The sequence below is a fragment of the Typopeltis vanoorti genome, chromosome 22 (assembly GCF_054136105.1).
Source record: "Typopeltis vanoorti isolate ZY-2024b chromosome 22, IOZ_Tvanoo_1.0, whole genome shotgun sequence".
NCBI classification, from domain to species: Eukaryota; Metazoa; Arthropoda; class Arachnida; order Uropygi; family Thelyphonidae; genus Typopeltis; species Typopeltis vanoorti.
In genome coordinates, this window is record NC_143570.1 from 29,757,495 (window position 1) to 29,775,716 (window position 18,222).

At 35.1% G+C, this 18,222-nt stretch overlaps 1 protein-coding gene across 5 annotated transcripts in view; it reads left to right on the forward strand.

Annotated features, from left to right (window-relative positions):
- Positions 1 to 17,860, forward strand: part of LOC150094267 (DDB1- and CUL4-associated factor 6-like) — a 422,923-nt gene extending 405,063 nt beyond the window's left edge. For all 5 annotated transcript variants that reach the window (XM_090411919.1, XM_090411918.1, XM_090411920.1 and 2 more), the window contains exons 18-19: positions 95 to 203; positions 17,496 to 17,860. In XM_090411919.1, coding sequence (XP_090268045.1) covers positions 95 to 203; positions 17,496 to 17,563 — 177 coding nt within the window. In that variant the 3' untranslated portion in view covers positions 17,564 to 17,860. The remainder of the gene's footprint in view (positions 1 to 94; positions 204 to 17,495) is intronic.
- Positions 17,861 to 18,222: the final 362 nt, after the last annotated feature.

Here is an 18,222-nt window from a genome sequence, read left to right on the forward strand (position 1 = left end):
CTGATTTATTGTGATTTAAGAAGAAAGTAATTAGTATCATGTAAACACTTTTTGTTAATATCCATTGAAATAATCTGTTTTATTTAATATTTAGATTGTACAAAGAAATGAAGTGATGCTTGAGGAGACAAGAGATACAATTACAGTTCCTGCTTCTTTCATGATTCGTATGTTGGCATCTTTAAATCACCTCAGATCTGCTGGTAAGAAAAATTTGAACTTTGATTTACAATGAAAATTAAAATTGAGGGGATGGGAGGAAATCCTTATTAATCTTGCTACATTGATCCTCTTTAGCACAACATTCAAATGACGTGCCTTAGTTCCTATTTTTATTTAATCGATTACATTAGTAATAAATGGGCTTGAGTGACCTGTTTGTAGCAGAGAGAGAAATAGAAACGGACCATTCTTGTGATACTTTCAGTTTTAAATAGTAGCAGCAGATTAATTATTATTATTATTAACACTAGACCTCAATAGAGTCAAAGGCTCATCATGGAAGTACACACTGTCACACACAAAGCTTATCATAACATGCTTTAAACTCATTCATTGTATCTACATTCACCACAATGTCAGGCAATGATGCATTTATTCACTAACCACTCTCCATGCAAAGAACCTGCTCCTTATGCCTCTGCTCACACCCTCATTGTACAACTTCCGGGATGTCCCTTGTTCTTCCCCTTTTCCAGTTCTATGAAAAATTTCTTTCATATTAACAATCCTTTACAAACTTAAATGTCTCAATCATATCTCCTCTGCTCCTCCTATTCAGAAGGTTTTGCAAACTGCATTTCCTCAATCTGTCTTTATATTCCACATCCCAAACACCAATTCCACCTTAGTCTTCTCTGAACTCGTTTCAATATATCCTCACCACCATGAAAACCAGAGACAAAATCTGTGCACCGTGATCCATATGAGACTTGATTAAGGTCTTATACAGTGGAACCAGAACCTCTTTATTTATGCATGTTAAAGTCCTCCACATCATTACCATTATCTGATGTGACAACTTCACAACTTGTGCATGTGACCTCTGAACTTTAGATCCTTGTCCACCACCACTCAAAGATTTCTTGTATCCTTAACTTTCACCAAAATTTACCCACCATGTGTATACGGTGAATCCCATGTTGCCTACCAAATTTCAAAACCTAATGCTTTGCAACATTGAACTAATGCTTCCATACTGTTGCATGCAGTCTATTCAAGTCCTCCTGTAAGGCCACAAGATCTGCTTGATTCCTCATCACTCCCCAGTTTTGCATCATCTGCAAACAGTTATATATCTGCAGTTAAATTCATCTCAATATCATTAATATAGAAATTAAATAACAAAACAGACCCCTGAGGCACACCACTAGTGACTTTCCTCTTCTGGGATTTTGCACTCCAGTACACTTGATACCTATCTGAGATATTTGATATATCTCAGATGATATATCAAATATCTCTAATCTATCATCCACTCCCATCTGCTCCAGTTTAGTTACCAACTTGTGATGTGGCAAATATCAAAAGCCTTTGCAAAATCTAAATATATCACTGTATATGCATCTCCCTTGTCCAATACATTTGTCACCTTGTTTTATTACATAAGCAAGTTGGATAAACATGACCCCCTCTTTAACGAACTCATGCTTGCAAGCACAGAGAATACCACTGTTATCAACCCACTTTTGTATACTTGCTCTCACCAACCTCTCCAGTACCTATTAACTAAAACTACAGATTAGCCTATAATTTTTAGCTTTCCCATTTGGTTATACTATAAATTAAAGATACCAAGAAATTATATACTTGGTTTTGGAAGTTTTTTTTCCTCCACTTGGTTAGACTGTAAAATATTTAGTTTAATCCTTTATCCAAGTGTAAGCAAACAAAGTTTGTTCCTAAAGTATCTTCAGGACTGAGGCAACTTGTTACAAAGGTGGACCAAACTCTCATCACTCCTTGTCTCAGAATATGGGAGATACTGAGACAAGGAGTGATGAGAGCTTTGTCCACCTTTGCAACGAGTTGCCTCGGTCCTGAAGATACTTCAGGCACAAACTTTGTTTGCTTACACTTGGATAAAGGATTAAACTAAATTTATTATTATATATTTGGTTTAATCCTTTATCCAAGTGTAAGCAAACACAGTTTTGCACCTGAAATATAATCAGGAAAGGGCAATAAACTTTGTTTGCTTACACTTGGATAAAGGATTAGACCAAGTATATAATTTCTTGGTATCTTTAATTTATAATTTTTAGTAATCTTTATCAGTAACTGAACATATAAATTGGCTTGTCAAATAGAATGATAAAAAAAAAAAAGTAAAACATTCTATAGCCATTTTTGTAATGAATGTCTGCTATATATATATAAAAAAAAGTGGAAATTTCATATTAGTTATTTATGATTATTATATGAATCCAAAGTAAGCCTGCTCATATCGCATGCACACCACTTAACATAACTATAAATTCATCCACAGGTAATGCGATTTCATTTAAAGTGCATAATCTAATCACACTCCTATTAGACTTTCAGAGATTAACCATTGTTTATTCCTCCCTCTGCCCATATAGTGAATGATTTCATCTGCTTCTGTCGTGTAAAATTCTTTTATCACTTTATTTTTTTCTGTTATATCATATCATCTCTTATTTGTTCACTAATGTTTGTATTCATTACTTGAATCTGTTCTCATACCTGCCATTCCACAATCCTGGTATTATTTTGGTTACTCACTAGTATTTTCTCTCTTGTTTCCCCATCTGTTCAGAATCCTGAAGATCAGATCTGAGCACAGTAGTTAAGATGCACACAATGATTATTCACCATGTATCCACTGAGTTAAATTGCAATACAAGTCATAATAATGCAACTATGAATCTTGGCCTATAGCAACATCCAGTTGTATATTCCATCCTGGTAAATCTCTGCTTCACACACCATTCACTCACTTTATGCTAAGTCACTGTTGCAGTCACCAAATCTCTCATTATAGCAATTTCAGCCAGTAGAACACACTATTGAAAAGTGTCCAAAAGCACCATAGCAATAATACTATGTTAATGGAAATTCATTTAGGAAAGTTTCTGCTGCAGTAGACTGCTCTTTTGATTCCTGAAAGTTTGCTATTAATCGGCACTACTGTCCTCATTCTGCATTGTTACCCTTATAGGAATTAGTTCCTCTAGTGCGATCAGTAATACTCTTCCTTGAAAATACTGTTCCTCTCATTAAGTGATATTCTGTACCTTATCCTATCGGCAAAGTGTTGCTAATATCAATAATTTTAGTTTATAGTGCACTCAATAATACAAAAACTTCTTGTTCTTTGTAATACTTCAGGCATTTTTTTTTTATGTGAATCCCATTCATGAGAAGTTGTAAACCTCATCATCATCAATTTTGGACATATACCCTCAGGGAATATACAGGATATTATGAAAGTTACATCATTGCTAACTTCCTAGGAAAAATTTTCCTCCAAATCAATCTGTTATCTGTCCAGACTCCAACATTATCATATCTTATATTTTTTCTCTTCTAAGGCACTTTTTACTGTATCAATTGACATAGATCTTGGTCTTCCTCTGGATTTTTTTTCTGGCATCCTGGCAAAGAGCACTTGTTTTGCTAATCTTTCTTTCCAGGAAAGAACTTGACATTGTTACCATCTGAGATAGCTCTGCTAACATTTTCTGAATGCTAATGTCAAGTTCTTTCCTATATCCTCATTTTTAATATGACACTGCCATTGATGCCATTTGTTCAGTTCCTTTAATCTTTTTCAGGTCTCCACTCTTTGATAAGGCATTCTATTTCTAATCCACCTCTATGATCCATTAGTTAAAATTGGTTTAAACACTGCGTTGTATACAGTTTAGTATTTTGTCTAATTTCTCTTCTCTCTTATTCCATATAAATTTATTTAGTTGACTTCTTACCATACCAGCTTTGCTAATTCTGCTGTTTATTTCCAAATTTAATTTTGCTATCTTCACTAGAAATTGTGCCTAAGTAGGCTGAATGTTTTACTTGTTCTATAAGTTCTCCATTCAGGATGCATTGGATGTTTTTACTGTGTCTGCCTATATTCATTATCTTTATCATTATGATTTTCCAGATTTGTTACCTCATTTATTCAATTTAGTTAGGGAATCCTACAGACTTGTATGGGATTTATTTAAAGTATAATATCATCTGCATAAAGTAAAGAGCTTTAACATCTCTGATTTTGATATCAGGTTTAATACCACTTTCCTTCATAATGTGATCCATGTGGATTATTAATAACAGTGGAGATAATGTACACCCTTGTCTCACACCTAATTTAACATAATCTTCCTGTTACTCCTTCAATTTTGCTGATTCACAACTCAAATATAGACTAAGTATTGCTTGATATAATGTCCTTTACATCAAATAATTGAAACATTTTGAACAGCTTTCATCTTGGCACCTTGTCATATACCTTTTCCAAATCTACAAAACTTAAATACAGATCCTTGTTATATTTCCATGGTTTTTCAACTGTTTGTCTTAAGGTGAATATCTGATCCTGACAACCTTTGTTTGGTCTAAACCCAGCTTTTTCTCCTTGAAGCTTCTCAATTATACTTTTCCCATGTTTTGCAAGTATACTTCTATATATATCATACCAAGAACATTCAAATGGGAAATACCTCTGTAATTCTCACATTGTTTTATTTCCCTTTTTATTATATGGATACTACGAATGCTCTACTCTAATCATCTGGAATTCAATCCTCTGACTAGGCTTTCTGAATTATACTGTACAGTGTAGCCACTGTAAAGCGTTTATACCTCCATATTTGAACATTTCTGGTTGAATAAACAAATTTCCAAAAATAAACACTACTGAAGGGTTCTTGTATCTAGCATAATAAAATGAAGCAAAATTTACAATAAAATATCACACTATACACACGATTTAAAAAACCACTTGGACTACTGTGTTCATATTTGGTCACCTCGTTTTCAATGTGATGTAGAAACATTTGAGAGCTAAGACGATATTAGGACTATGGAATGTTGGTTATAGAGATAGATTGAAGAAATGTGGGAATTACAAAGTTTAGTGGATAGGAAGGTAAGAAGTGATAAGATAAAGACGTCTAGGTTAGTGAGAGAATTTTATTGAATTAATCCAGAGAGGATTGTAAAAAGAACCGAAGGTGAGAGAGGAAGAACATTAGGCTATCAGTAATACTCCTCCTTGACTCTTCTACCTCCTCTGTCTTCCTTGCAAATAATGTTCCTCTCATTAAGTGATATTCTGTACCTTATCCTATCAGAAGTGTTGCTAATATCAATAATTTTTTTGGTCATAGTGCACTCAATAATACAAAAACTTCTTGTTCTTTGTAATACTTCAGGCATTATTTTTTACTCTTACATAACTATCCCAGGAAGTTACGTAAGCGTGTGATGAAGAGGGGGATGTGAGGAGTAGATTTTTTCCATGGAGAATTGGTAGTGAATGGAATGCATTATTGGAATATGTTGTTAATGCAGGGAGGCATGGAAGACTCTAGGAGAAGAGGGAATTGACCTGTTCATGAAAGTTTGACAACAGGAATGGAGGAAAAGTACTCTTGTCCCCATCTACAAGGGTAAATGGGATGCACAAGACTGTAAGAATTACAGAGGAATAAAGTTGATGTCCCACACAATGAAAATCCTAGAAAGGGTTCTTGATGGAAGACTGAGGAAGGAGGTGGAGATTGCAAAGGAGCAATTTGGCTTCATGCCTGGTCGATCGGCCACAGATGCTATCGTTGGGGTACGACTGATGGAAAAGTTTCGAGAGAAGCAACGGGAGCTACAATTGGTATTTATTGATCTGGAGAAAACATATGATAGAGTGCCAAGGCAAGAAGTCTGGAGGTGTCTGAGGGAGAAGAAGGTACCAGAGAAATATGTCAGGTTGGTGCAGGATGTGTACAGAAATTGTGAAGACAAGTGTTTGAACCTGCCTGGGAGTGACAGAAAGTTTTCCAGTGACAGTTGGCTTGCATCAAGGGTCTGCATTAAGTCCATTCCTGTTTAATATTGTGATGGAGGTGGTGACGGAGGAAGTGAGAGAAGATGTGCCTTGGACTATGTTGTATGCAGATGACATTGTGCTGTGTGCAGAATCAAGAGAAGAAGTGGCAGTCAAACTGGAAAGTTGGAGGAAAGTACTGGAAGAGAGAGGTATGAGACTAAGCAGAAGTAAGACCGAGTATATGTGTTGCAAAGTGGATGGCAGCCAGGAGATAGATCTGGAAGGAAATGTCATCAGGAAGGTCAGTGACTTTAGATACTTAGGTTCAACAATGAAAGAGGTTGGTGAGGCTGAGAAGGAAGTGGGATGCAGGATGGAGGAACTGGAGAGAGATGGCTGGAGTGCTATGTGATAAGAGGGTGCCGATCAATCTAAAAGGCAAAATTTACAGGACAGTAGTGAGACCAACTGTGGCCCTGAAGAAAAATAACATCAGCAGGATGGAGGTAGCGGAGATGAGAATGCTTAGGTGGATGTGCGGTGTGACCAGAAAGGATCATCTGAGTAATGACTATGTAAGGGGAACGGTGAAAGTTACGAACTTAGGAGCAAAGATACAGGAGACAAGGTTGAGATAGTTTGGTCATGTGATGAGGAGGGAGGAAGAGTATGTGGGAAGAAAGGTCATGCAGATGGATGTGCAGGGGAAGAGGAAGCGTGGATGACCAAAGAAGAGATGGAGGGAGATGGTGGAGGAGGACTTGAGGATGAAGAACTTGGATGTGGCTACAGCCCAAGACAGGAAGTTGTGGAGGAGACTCACCACAAACAGCGACCCTACTTAAGTGGTAAAAGCTGCAGAAGAAGAAGAAGTTAATGCAGGGAGTGTTCAGAATTTTATGATTCAGTACGATAGATATGTTGTCAGTTGAATGAACATCGCACAATGAGTCTGCTGACTCCATGGAAGGTGTAATAATAATAATACCTACTACAGCTGCCTTTCCACATTTCAGGTTTTTGATAGCTTTTCTACTTCAAGTATTGATATACATATTTCTGATTGCATTCCTATTGGGTGTTTTCTACAGCCATGCTGTCACTGCTTGTTTCGTTTAGCATTTTTTCAAAGCAATTACTCCAGACATCTAGAATATCTTTGTTTAATTTTCATATCATCTTTGATGCCCTTTGCTGTAATATTTCCTCATTTCTAAGTTTTTCAATAGCTTTCAAAATATTTTGCTGTCTTCCTGATATTAATTTTCTGCATTCTTGTAGTTTTACACAGTGCTTCACTTTTCTTACATTTTTCAATGTTTTCTTTAAGGTTTGCCACTGAATCTCCAAGATTTGGTTCTTGTTTTCAAACTCCTTCATTTTTTATTCAATGATTGTATATTTCAGTCTACAGCTGTTCACACCTCTGAAAGTTGCTCAACCTTGATACATTTTAAAACTTTCTTACACACACACACACACACTTCTTTTCAATATGACATTTAATTTAATTTTATCCTGCTCAAAACTAAATGATGATCACTTCCAATTTCAAAATATTTTTGTATACTCATGTCCTGAACCAGTGGGAAAACATTGCTGTCAACAATAACATAGTCAATGAGACTTTTCTTATTCCTTTCATCTTCTGTCCATGTAAATTTGTGTACATTATTCCAGCTTCATATCCACTATGTTGGAACATGGTGTTTTGCTATCTTCCTGATTTTCTGTGTCCTTACCAAAGTGTTCCTATGATTTTCTTTAGTTATCACTAAGATCTTATGACTTAAGTTCCTATGACTTTCTTTAGTTATCATTAGTCTATGTCCTAAGCATAGCAGGTTATTATTTTTATTACTTGTGCTCTTTTCTCCAAATTTTCCCAAAGCATTTTTAGATGTTCTAGTAATCAATTCCTGCTTATATCTCCAACAAGGACTAACTTTTCCTTTTTCATTGCATCAGCTGCATTCTCTAATGCCTCAAAAAATTCCTCCATTTCTTCCTTAGTAGAACCTTCTGTGGGACAATGGGCACAAATAAATCTCATTGTCCAGTTCTCCATTTTGATATTAGCCCACATCAGAATGGGAATGAGACAATATTTCCTGCCATTCAAGAAAATTATCCTCATATATTAATTTTGAACACTATAGCTACTCCTTCTTTTTCCCTGATTGCTATTGGCTGAATATAACATCTGGTATTTGTTAGTTAGAAAGATCTCACCTGTTTTTTTGTCTTCTTTGTTTCAATAATACTGTGGACAGCCTAAGAGTTAAATAATCTTGAAACCTGCCTATTCTAAATATCAAACCTGGCACTTTTTTAAGCCACTTCAAGCTTCTAATAAGCAAAGAAGTGGTCCTACACCAGGTGATGAAATTGAGCTCATACATAAAAACATTCACATCATCCATGCCAGCAGTAAGACTTGAGTCCACAGCCTATTGTTTGGAAAATCAAATCACAGTCCATTCACTGTTGTCCTCCTTGCTCTCAGTCTGTTTGACTCAAATCAGCAACCCATATTTTACTGTATACCATCTTTCCATTCCTCAGATCATGCATCCAATGGAGTCATTATTGGAGACCCACACTAACCTTTGTATACAAAATACCTATTATACCTCTCCTTAAACTCATTCACTCTCAAGGCACTAACAGCTAATTCTGGCAAATTCATTCTGCTCACTCACCACTCTCCAAACAAAAAATTCTAGTTTGCACTCCCTTTACTAACCATATACAACTTCCAGGGGTGACCTCTAGTTCTCTGTCTATATTACTAATGTATTATAAAATCTCTATTATGTCAGTCCTATAGAGCACCTTTAATAACTTATTAGTTTTTACATGTCCCTTCATTTCCACCTCTCAACAAAACTTTGCAACCCACACAGCTTCAGCTTATCTTCATAGGGAGTGTTCCAAAGACCTGTCACCAGCTTAGTCACTCACCTCTGAATTTCCTCAACCACCTACTGACTCCTAGAAATCCAGGTGACCAAATCTGTTCTTCATAGCTAAGATGCATCTGAATCACAGCCTTATAAAGAGGAATAATAACTTTCTTATTTTTACTTGGTAGTGTGTTTATTCAACATCGAAATAATCCTTGGAGATATTTTGCCAACTTTTGAAATATGTCCTCTGAACTTCAACTCCCTGTCCATTATATCCCAAGTCCCTAACCTCATCAAACTCCTGCAGTCCAATACCATCAAAGTGATAAACAGTATATAATCTTTTCAACTCAAAGTGCATAAACTTATTTTTTGCAGCATTAAACTGACAACCATTATCCTTTGCCAACAATGCCAATTTATTTAAACAATCCTGCATTATATCATCTAATAGCTATTCTCCCTCCTCAGTTTTGGATCATCAGCAAAGAACTGAATATCCCCACTCAAATCATTTCCTATATAATTAACATACAAATTAAAATCACCTTCATTCTCCTCCTAGATTCCACTTTGCCATATACTATTCTTTGGCATATGTTTGTCAGCAACCTGCTAGCCATGCCACCAGCTTCATATCCATTTGCTGGTTTTCCATGCGTTATTCTGTCAAATGCCTTTACAAAGTCCAGTATTATCATGGTGTAGCTATTTCCCTTATCCAATTCTGCTTTCACTCTGTTAGAAAATGTGAATAAATTCCTCAGGCAGGACTTACCTTTTATGTAGCCATGCTGCCCACCATAGAGTATCATATTCTTATTCATCTGGTGCTAGATTTTACCTTTAACCACCTTTTCCAGTACTTTAACACCACTCCTGAGATACTAATCTGTCTGTAATTTTGCTACTTCTGTCTTGGAGCCATCTTAATGTAAAAACTATCTTATCCTCTTTACCCTTGGAACATTGCCAGAGCTTGAGACCAGAGATTAAACCACTTTGTCAGAGGCACTGCCAATTTGCTTACACATTCTTGCAAACATGAGTCGACATGCCATCCATTCCCACCAGTATTCACATTGATGTTTTTCAATATGCTGAGCAGCTGCTGTTTATCTCAATTCTCACATCAACAACTGCAAAATCTCCACCTGGATTACTCAGCAGCCCAACTGTCTCTTCTGCTTCTATCACTTTCCTACCATCAGCATTGATTAAAGCAATCCTTCCATAAGCACTTTTTCTCTTGCTTGCTGCATCGCAAAAAAATTCTTTTGGATTTCTTCATTTCACATGAAAACATAAGTAAATAATATTTATTTAAAGCCACGTGTTTCAGCCTAAATATTGCAGGCTATCATCAGTGGCAACATTAATTAATTACAAGGTAGAATGCAAACAGTGGATTGATTTGAGACAGTGAGAACAGTGTGATGTTACACACACAACAATGTAATGGTATAGCTGAAGAAGCATTGTAGTTATTAATTAACTGCATTAAAAAATTTAATGATGTGTAATTAGAATAAAACTGTCTCATATCTTAGTCAGAGGTAGTCATTCCAATTTAAGTTTGGACAGTGAAGTAAGGCTTTAGTGCTTTTTTAAATAAATGTTCAAATATTTAGCAACACAGATGAAGTTAGTGTTTTAGACTATAGGATATTAAGTTCATATCTGTTCTGTGCTGTGCCAAGCCAGATTTTTCATATTTCCTGTTGCTGATGTAAGATTGGTGTTCTTGCATTCTCTTTTCCACTGAGCATTCAGTTTGTTTGAAGTAAGAACAATGACAGTCACAAGGAACTTGGTAGGTGCCAGGAAGAGCAAAAGAAGGATGTTTATCTTTGGAAGATGGAAACCATGGTGATAATTTGTTGATAGGAAGAAAAGTAGCTATTAAATTGTATTTCTTAAGAATTCTACAAATTGGTTCTGAGGTGCCAAAAATGTATGGGATAGGGACTCTACATATTGTTTTCTTGTTATTTTAACTAGGATTATAGAAATCAAAAAAGATGTTGTGTAGTCTTTTCTGAGAAGCTACTGAGTTTCATATATTCTTTAATATAGTGTGAGCACTCTGATGTTTGGTTTGATAATTCCAGTCTTCTTTGAGGGACGGTGAGCAGATTGATGTTAAATGTAACACCCAGTGAAAGTAGACTTCTGGTAAACAGAAATAATTAGTTCATCTGATAAACTAATTATATATCATTGGAGTTTTTTTTTAATTTTTGATATTTTATTATTATTATTATTGCGTGACACCTCCAGGGAGTCCAAAGACTCATTGTAGTTGTATCTACTCTATAACTCTTTGTTTTCACCACTCAATCCACCAACTACACCATCTCCATCTACTGCCCACCACCACTAGTATTTCCACAGATAATCACAAACATCCATGCCCACACCAGGATTTGAACCCACAGCCTTTTGGCTGGAGAGCGGATACGCTAACCACTCGGCCAACCATGTCGGCATATATAACTAATAGTATAGTGTTTCCTCAGTGAAATAGTCTTTAAATAAATGGAAGTAATTAGTTCACCTGATGAACTAATTACACATCATTCAACTTTTTTTAATACAAACAACAAATTACACAATAACCACAATAATTAACTTTAATGAAAGTATACAGATATTTCATATTGAAAATAACAGTACATCATCAGTGTGTAGAAACAAGCAAATCAAAGAACAGGAATACAAGGTACATACAACAATATTTACCAATTAAAAATGGTTATGGCAAGCTAGAAGTTAATATATTAATAAATAATGTTAAAACTATTTTTGATGTTTACATAAAATGAAAATCTTCCAAACTTTCAATCAGAATATTTCAGCTGAAAAAACAAGATATAGATAGTTGAAGGCACTGCCATAGGTAGCCCTCTGTCTCCACCTTTGGCAAACTATTTTTTAACCATTAAGAAAATACTTTGTTCTCATCCATTGCTCCACAATCCTCTCTTTAGTTTTGTTATGTCGATGATGTGTTTGCTGTTTGGTCTCATTCTGAAAACGAACTTGCCACTTTCCAACAACAGATCAATAGTCATCATCCATGCATTCACTGCATTCACTATAGAAAAAGAAAATGCTGTTAGTTTACCATTCTTGCTCCAGCACTTTGTCAACCAGTGTTTATTGAAAACCTACCTTTACTGGCAGATACATTCATCAAAAGTCAGCTCATGATGCCTCTCAAAAAATTGGTATTATCAAGTCTTTAATTAATAGAGCATATAATGTATACTCCTCTCCCTCAAATTTATGACAAGAACTTCTTACTCTCAGAATTTTAATGGAATTAAATGGTAACAACCCTCATCAAATTCAGAAGATTATTGACTCCTATGCTCCAACACCTAAGGATTCTTCAACAGATCACAGGTTCCAATCCCTTATATTACTGGTATCTTTGAACTTATTGGTAGAATTTTGAAGAAATATCACCTTATTCCAACATATTTTCCTATCAACAAAATTTCTCATATGTTACCATCTACTAAAGACAAACTGTTACCTCTATTGTTAGCTGGTATTTACCAGATTCCTTGTGAATGCAATTTAACATACTTTAGGCAGACAGGCCATTCTTTGGAAAAAAAATAAACAGACATCAGTATTACATTGAATATGTAAAACCTCGAGAGTCTGGTATGGCACAACATAGCATTGATACTAAACACAGTATCTGGTGGACACAGAAGCAGTTTTAAATATAAATGCATTTTCAAAGAAGTTTGGGAGATTCTCGTTTTATGTTAAAATCAAAAATAGTTTTAATATTATTTATTAATGCATTAATTTTTGGATTGCAGCACTCATTTTTAATTGGTAAACCGATTGTTGTCTGTACCTTGTATCCTGATTTTTGAATTCATTTCTTCTACATATTGATGATGCTGTTATTTTCAGTATGAAATATCTGTACTTTCATTAAAGTTAGTTATTGTGGTTATCATGTAACATGTTGTTTATAGTGATGCCATAGGTACCATTAAAGATTTTTTTTAATACACTTAATTAATAATTAATAATACAATGTTTCATTAGTTGTACTTTTGCATTGTATGTATAACATCACATGGCTCTCACTGTTTCATATCAGTCCATTGTTAGAGTTCTACCCTTGTAATTAAATAAGTAAATATTATTTACTTATTTTCTTGTGCTTTGATGCAAATTGAAGAAACCTCATGGCACAATTATCTCTTAAAGAACAATCACAAATCTTCTGGATATACTTTGGCCTTTAGCTAATTGTCCCTCATAAACTGATGTAGCCTTTCTAACTGTACTAATCACCTCTTGAATGTACTTTGGACTGCTAATGAATGCTGCTCAAGATGATCACTTTTTTTTCCCTTCATATTCCTTTCAAAAAATAGAATATATTCTTTTATATTTTATATTTCAGGTTTTAAAATTTCTTAAGTTTCACTGAAGTTCTATCTCACTATTTTACTTATCATTAATATCATATTAATTCCTCACCATCTACATTTACAATTGCAACTTCAACGTTCAAAGATCATATCTACCAAATTCAGCAAAGATAGACAATGATATCAATGTATACAATTTGATTAATTTTTAATGCTTTCTTAATTCAAAAAGAGCTGCAGCCAATAAATATGTTCTGATTGAAGGGTGCTCCATAAAAATAAAGCTTTATCTTTTTATTACCCTTCGCAATGTTTTTTTTTTTTCAAATCCTGCTTTATATCTCTACTCTTCCACTTAACCATCCCCTCCCCTCCCCCCCACACACACACTTGGTTTATTCTGCTGACCCTGGGTATGCAGACTGATACTGCACTTCTCAAAAAAGCTCTGACCAGTTCCCATGCACTATTGACATTCTCCCTTGTAGCTTCTTAGCCATAGCATTGCTACATGCTGCTTCCTGAGTCTGTCATAATCACCAACTTTATAGTTCAACATAAACTCTTTCTTGAGAATTCCACATGTTTAGCAACCTCCCAAAACAAAAACTATATGATCACATTCCCCAACTGCAGACAGACTGCCTACCTTAGTTATGATACATCTGTTGCTGTTATGCAATTCAGCACTCTTAGACCCTTGGTCTCCTCCATGACATGCTGTGTCAGTTCCCTTAACAACTGTATAAATTCCACTTCCATCTTACTATGCCTCCATTTCTCCCTCTAATCTATGTCCCCAAAATTGAACTTCCCCATAATAATTGCTAGGCATGCACTCATTGTGTTAGTCTGCCAATCTCTGTGCAGTCTCTGGTCTACGAGGGTGGTCTGAAAAGTTCTTAGCCTAAATGAAAAAACGAATTTATAATTTCAAAATTATTTTTATTTTTTAACATAATCTCCCTTAAGACTAATACATTTATTCCAGCGATGCTCCAGCGGCATTATCCCATCCCTGTAGTAGTTCTCAGTAAGTTCTGCAAAATACCCCTGTACAGCTGCAATCACCTCTTGATTTGAAGAAAAATGCTGACCGGCAGGGAAGAGTTTTGGGAAGAGATAGAAGTCAGAGGGAGCCAAATCTGAGTAATAGGGTGGATGTTTCAATAATTCATAGTGCAGATCCCTTAACTTTCCCATTGCCAAAACACCTTTGTGGGCAGGTGCATTGTCCTGATGAAAGATGATTTTTTTTTCTTCTGTAAACTGGGTCTTTTCTCACGAATTTTTTCATGATACTCAATTTTATCTATTTCAAAGGATACAACACTTTTGCTTTATACAGCTGTATAAAACAAACTACTGGATAGAATAACTTGCAATTTCACATGGATGCTTATGACAGATGTACCAACTTAGAAAAAAAAAAAATCTAGATAACAACAATATATGTTGTCCTCTATCTTGCATCAGATAGCCTCAAATGAACCATCCCTCTGAGACCCAAATCTTCCTTAATTTCAATTTTTGTTGGTTGAACCTCTTCTATCATCAGCAATATCTCATTCCTGTTCCATTCCCTCTAACTTCTCTGGAAATACAATACCATTTACATTCTATCCATGTAACTAGATCATTTTGTGTCAGCAGGTCTCACTAATTTTTATAATTTTTGTCCAAGTTAAGCTGACCAATGTCAAAAACTCCTCTCTTTATTTCTGATGCTTCTGATTTCATGTGCAATGCATTTCAGTATCCCCTTGGACCAACAGTTATCCTTGCATAATGTGGTTACTAACCCATTCGGATTTAAAACCTGTGAAACTACATTCGGCATTGTAGAATCATTTCTGTACACACACACACTCATTTATCTCAGGTAGTGGGCTGAACCTGCACTTCACTGCATACTCTGTAGTACTTGTAATTTCCCTGATTTTGCACCTCCAGTCTCTTACTGAACAACACTCTCTCCAAACATTTAACCCTAAAATCATTCAAATGCAGTCCATCAGGCATATCCAAGTCTTTTGCCCATCAAATTCACTCTTTACATATTGTTTATTTTTTAACAGTATATATTAGAACACAGAAAAATAAGTAAATAATTAATTTATTAACTTATTGCTGATATTTCGCTGGTGTTATAACCAGCACCTTCAGAGCACAAAAACACCGTTTGTCACAATATGCGAGACTATAAGAACATGGTGTAATCAACGGACTAGTTAAACAAAATTGTAGCAGCAACACAAAGACTAGAGTCCTGATTTTGGCGCCCTCTATCTGAAAAAAAAAAAATTGCAGCTATCACATAAGACTAGAGTCCTAAACAGAGAAAAAAAACAAAAAAAAACCGGTACTAGTTTTTTCTTAAGATGACTGTCTCCCAGATTTTTGGCAAATTTATACAGCCATATTTGTTGAACTGGAAGAACACAAAAGTACTGCCACAGAAGCTCTTACAAGTTGGAGAGATTGTTCTTAGGGGCAACAGAAGCCCCCTGAAGCACACTTCAAATCTCAACAAATATGGCTCTATAAATTTGCCAAAAATCTGGGAGACAGTCATCTTAAGAAAAAAACTAGTACCGTTTTTTTTTTTTTTTTTCAGATAGAGGGCGCCAAAATCAGGACTCTAGTCTTTGTGTTGCTGCTACAATTTTGTTTAACTAGTCCGTTGATTATGCCATGTTGTTATAGTCTCGCATATTGTGACAAACGGTGTTTTTGTGCTCTGAAGATGCTGGTTATAACACCAGTGAAATATCAGCAATAAGTTAATAAATTAATTATTTACTTATTTTTCTGTGTTTTAATATATACCGTTAAAAAATAAACAACACGTATAAACAGCTCATGCCATTCCTCTTGTAGCATCTACTCGTTGATTCATTAGCAATCATGGCCCTTCTTCTCCATTCATTCCTGTTATACTGAGGCAACAGACTCACAATATTTACTGTCTCACTTTTGTTTTTCACTTCTTTTAACATTTCTTCTCTCATGTTTCAAATCATGCCAGCCAAAACAATCAATTCTTTACTTCTCCCTCTGTAAACTTCGCTAACATCCTTGATCTTTACTCTAAGGAAACATTCTATCATCACTTTCTCATTAAGTATACCTCTTGTTATAGAATCTCCATACAATACCTTTCCACAGTGCTTTGCACTTCCATAATTTTTTTCCTCTCACTTTTTCTTTCATTTTCCTTCCTACTATACCACATGCCATTTGCTTCTTCAGTTACTCTAGTGACATTTTGTCCTGAGAAGGACTCCAGATAAGTCTGCTCTTTCTCTCCTCACTGTCACCACATCATCTGCATTCTGTGCTACACTTTCCCTATCCTGCTTTAGATTATTAATATTAGTTCCTTCATTCTCCTGCTCTCCAAATAACTTGCATTTCTGGCACAGTCTGCAACAACAGAACATTTCCAACACACACTCCTCTCTCTCTCTCTCTCTCATACCATAAACTATTCACTCTTGGCAATGAGTACATTGAACACACACACACACACACACACACACACACACACACACACACACACACACACACACACACACACCACATCTTACAAAATCCCTCATGCTAATCTCTGTGAAAAAGGAAACCTTGGCCACCATTTTCTTAGTGTGCATCATTGCCATGAAAACGGGTTTTGAACAATATCACATATTAAAATTTTCAAACAAACTCATACTCCTAACTGTACAGTCTAAAGAAGATAAAATACTACCAACAATAATTACTAGTGTTTACTAAAATATAAAGTGTTATCTGTATTACATGTGTAGGCCAACTACTACTATGCACTATGCTAGTGCCACCTCCAATATCTTATACTGTTGCTTTCTCTTCTTTATCATGCTTGTCACTTTCCTGGTGTCTTATATATGCTCTCATTTGTCTGGATATTGTTTGCTATCTTATACTTTTTTTTTTATATCATATGCTTAAGTTCACCATTTTCCATTTCAACTCCTTGCCTTATTTATCCTCTTAATCCTCAGTATACGGGGTTTCCATATACATTTTAATAAGTCCCATGCAATTTGTCTAAATTTTTTCGACTAATATTTGGAAATTTGTTTTTAACAGTTTATATTTTTATATATTAGTGAAAAAATAATTTGCTTCTTTACTTTTTATTAGGTGGTATTGCAGGATGGAGGCGTGCTGTCCGAGAAGCTCAGGATGAAAATGCAGATAGTAGTGGATGAACTTGATTTGATACAAAAATATTTGTAATTTTAAACTATGCATATTGCCACAAATTAAATTTATAGTGATATTTGTTTGAGACTAATTGTTTTCATACAATGCAGTGGGACTGTTAAGAAATTTTTTTTTGCTATGTGATAAGTTATTATGGACTTCAAAAAAAAAAAAAACATAACTAGTCAATGCTTTGCATTTATATTATCTTATAGCAAATAATGACAGTTTTGAATTATTTATGTCCTTGTGTTTCATAGTTTCCTAAATTTCAAACAGAATAAAATAATTTAACATTTTTAGTTTTTTTTTTTGTTTTTCCTTAAAATAGCACAATGTGTTCATTTGCAATATACCATAACATTCATTTGGTGATAATAGTTGTGTTATATACAGGGTGGTTCAAAATTTCACATATAAACTTTGAGGGGAGGTAAAGAACATCAAAATCAACCATATTCACATAGGAAAGCATGACCCGAAATACCACCGGAAGGTACTAACAGGGACACAAAGATACAGAAATAATGCAAGGCAGTAAGTAGTGTAAAAAACTTTATTAGGCATAACTGAACAGTTTAATAGTAGTTCGATACATAATACGGTAAACGACACATGTTCTTCGTACGACGTCGAAAGCTTGAATGAGGAAGCCCCAATTGCT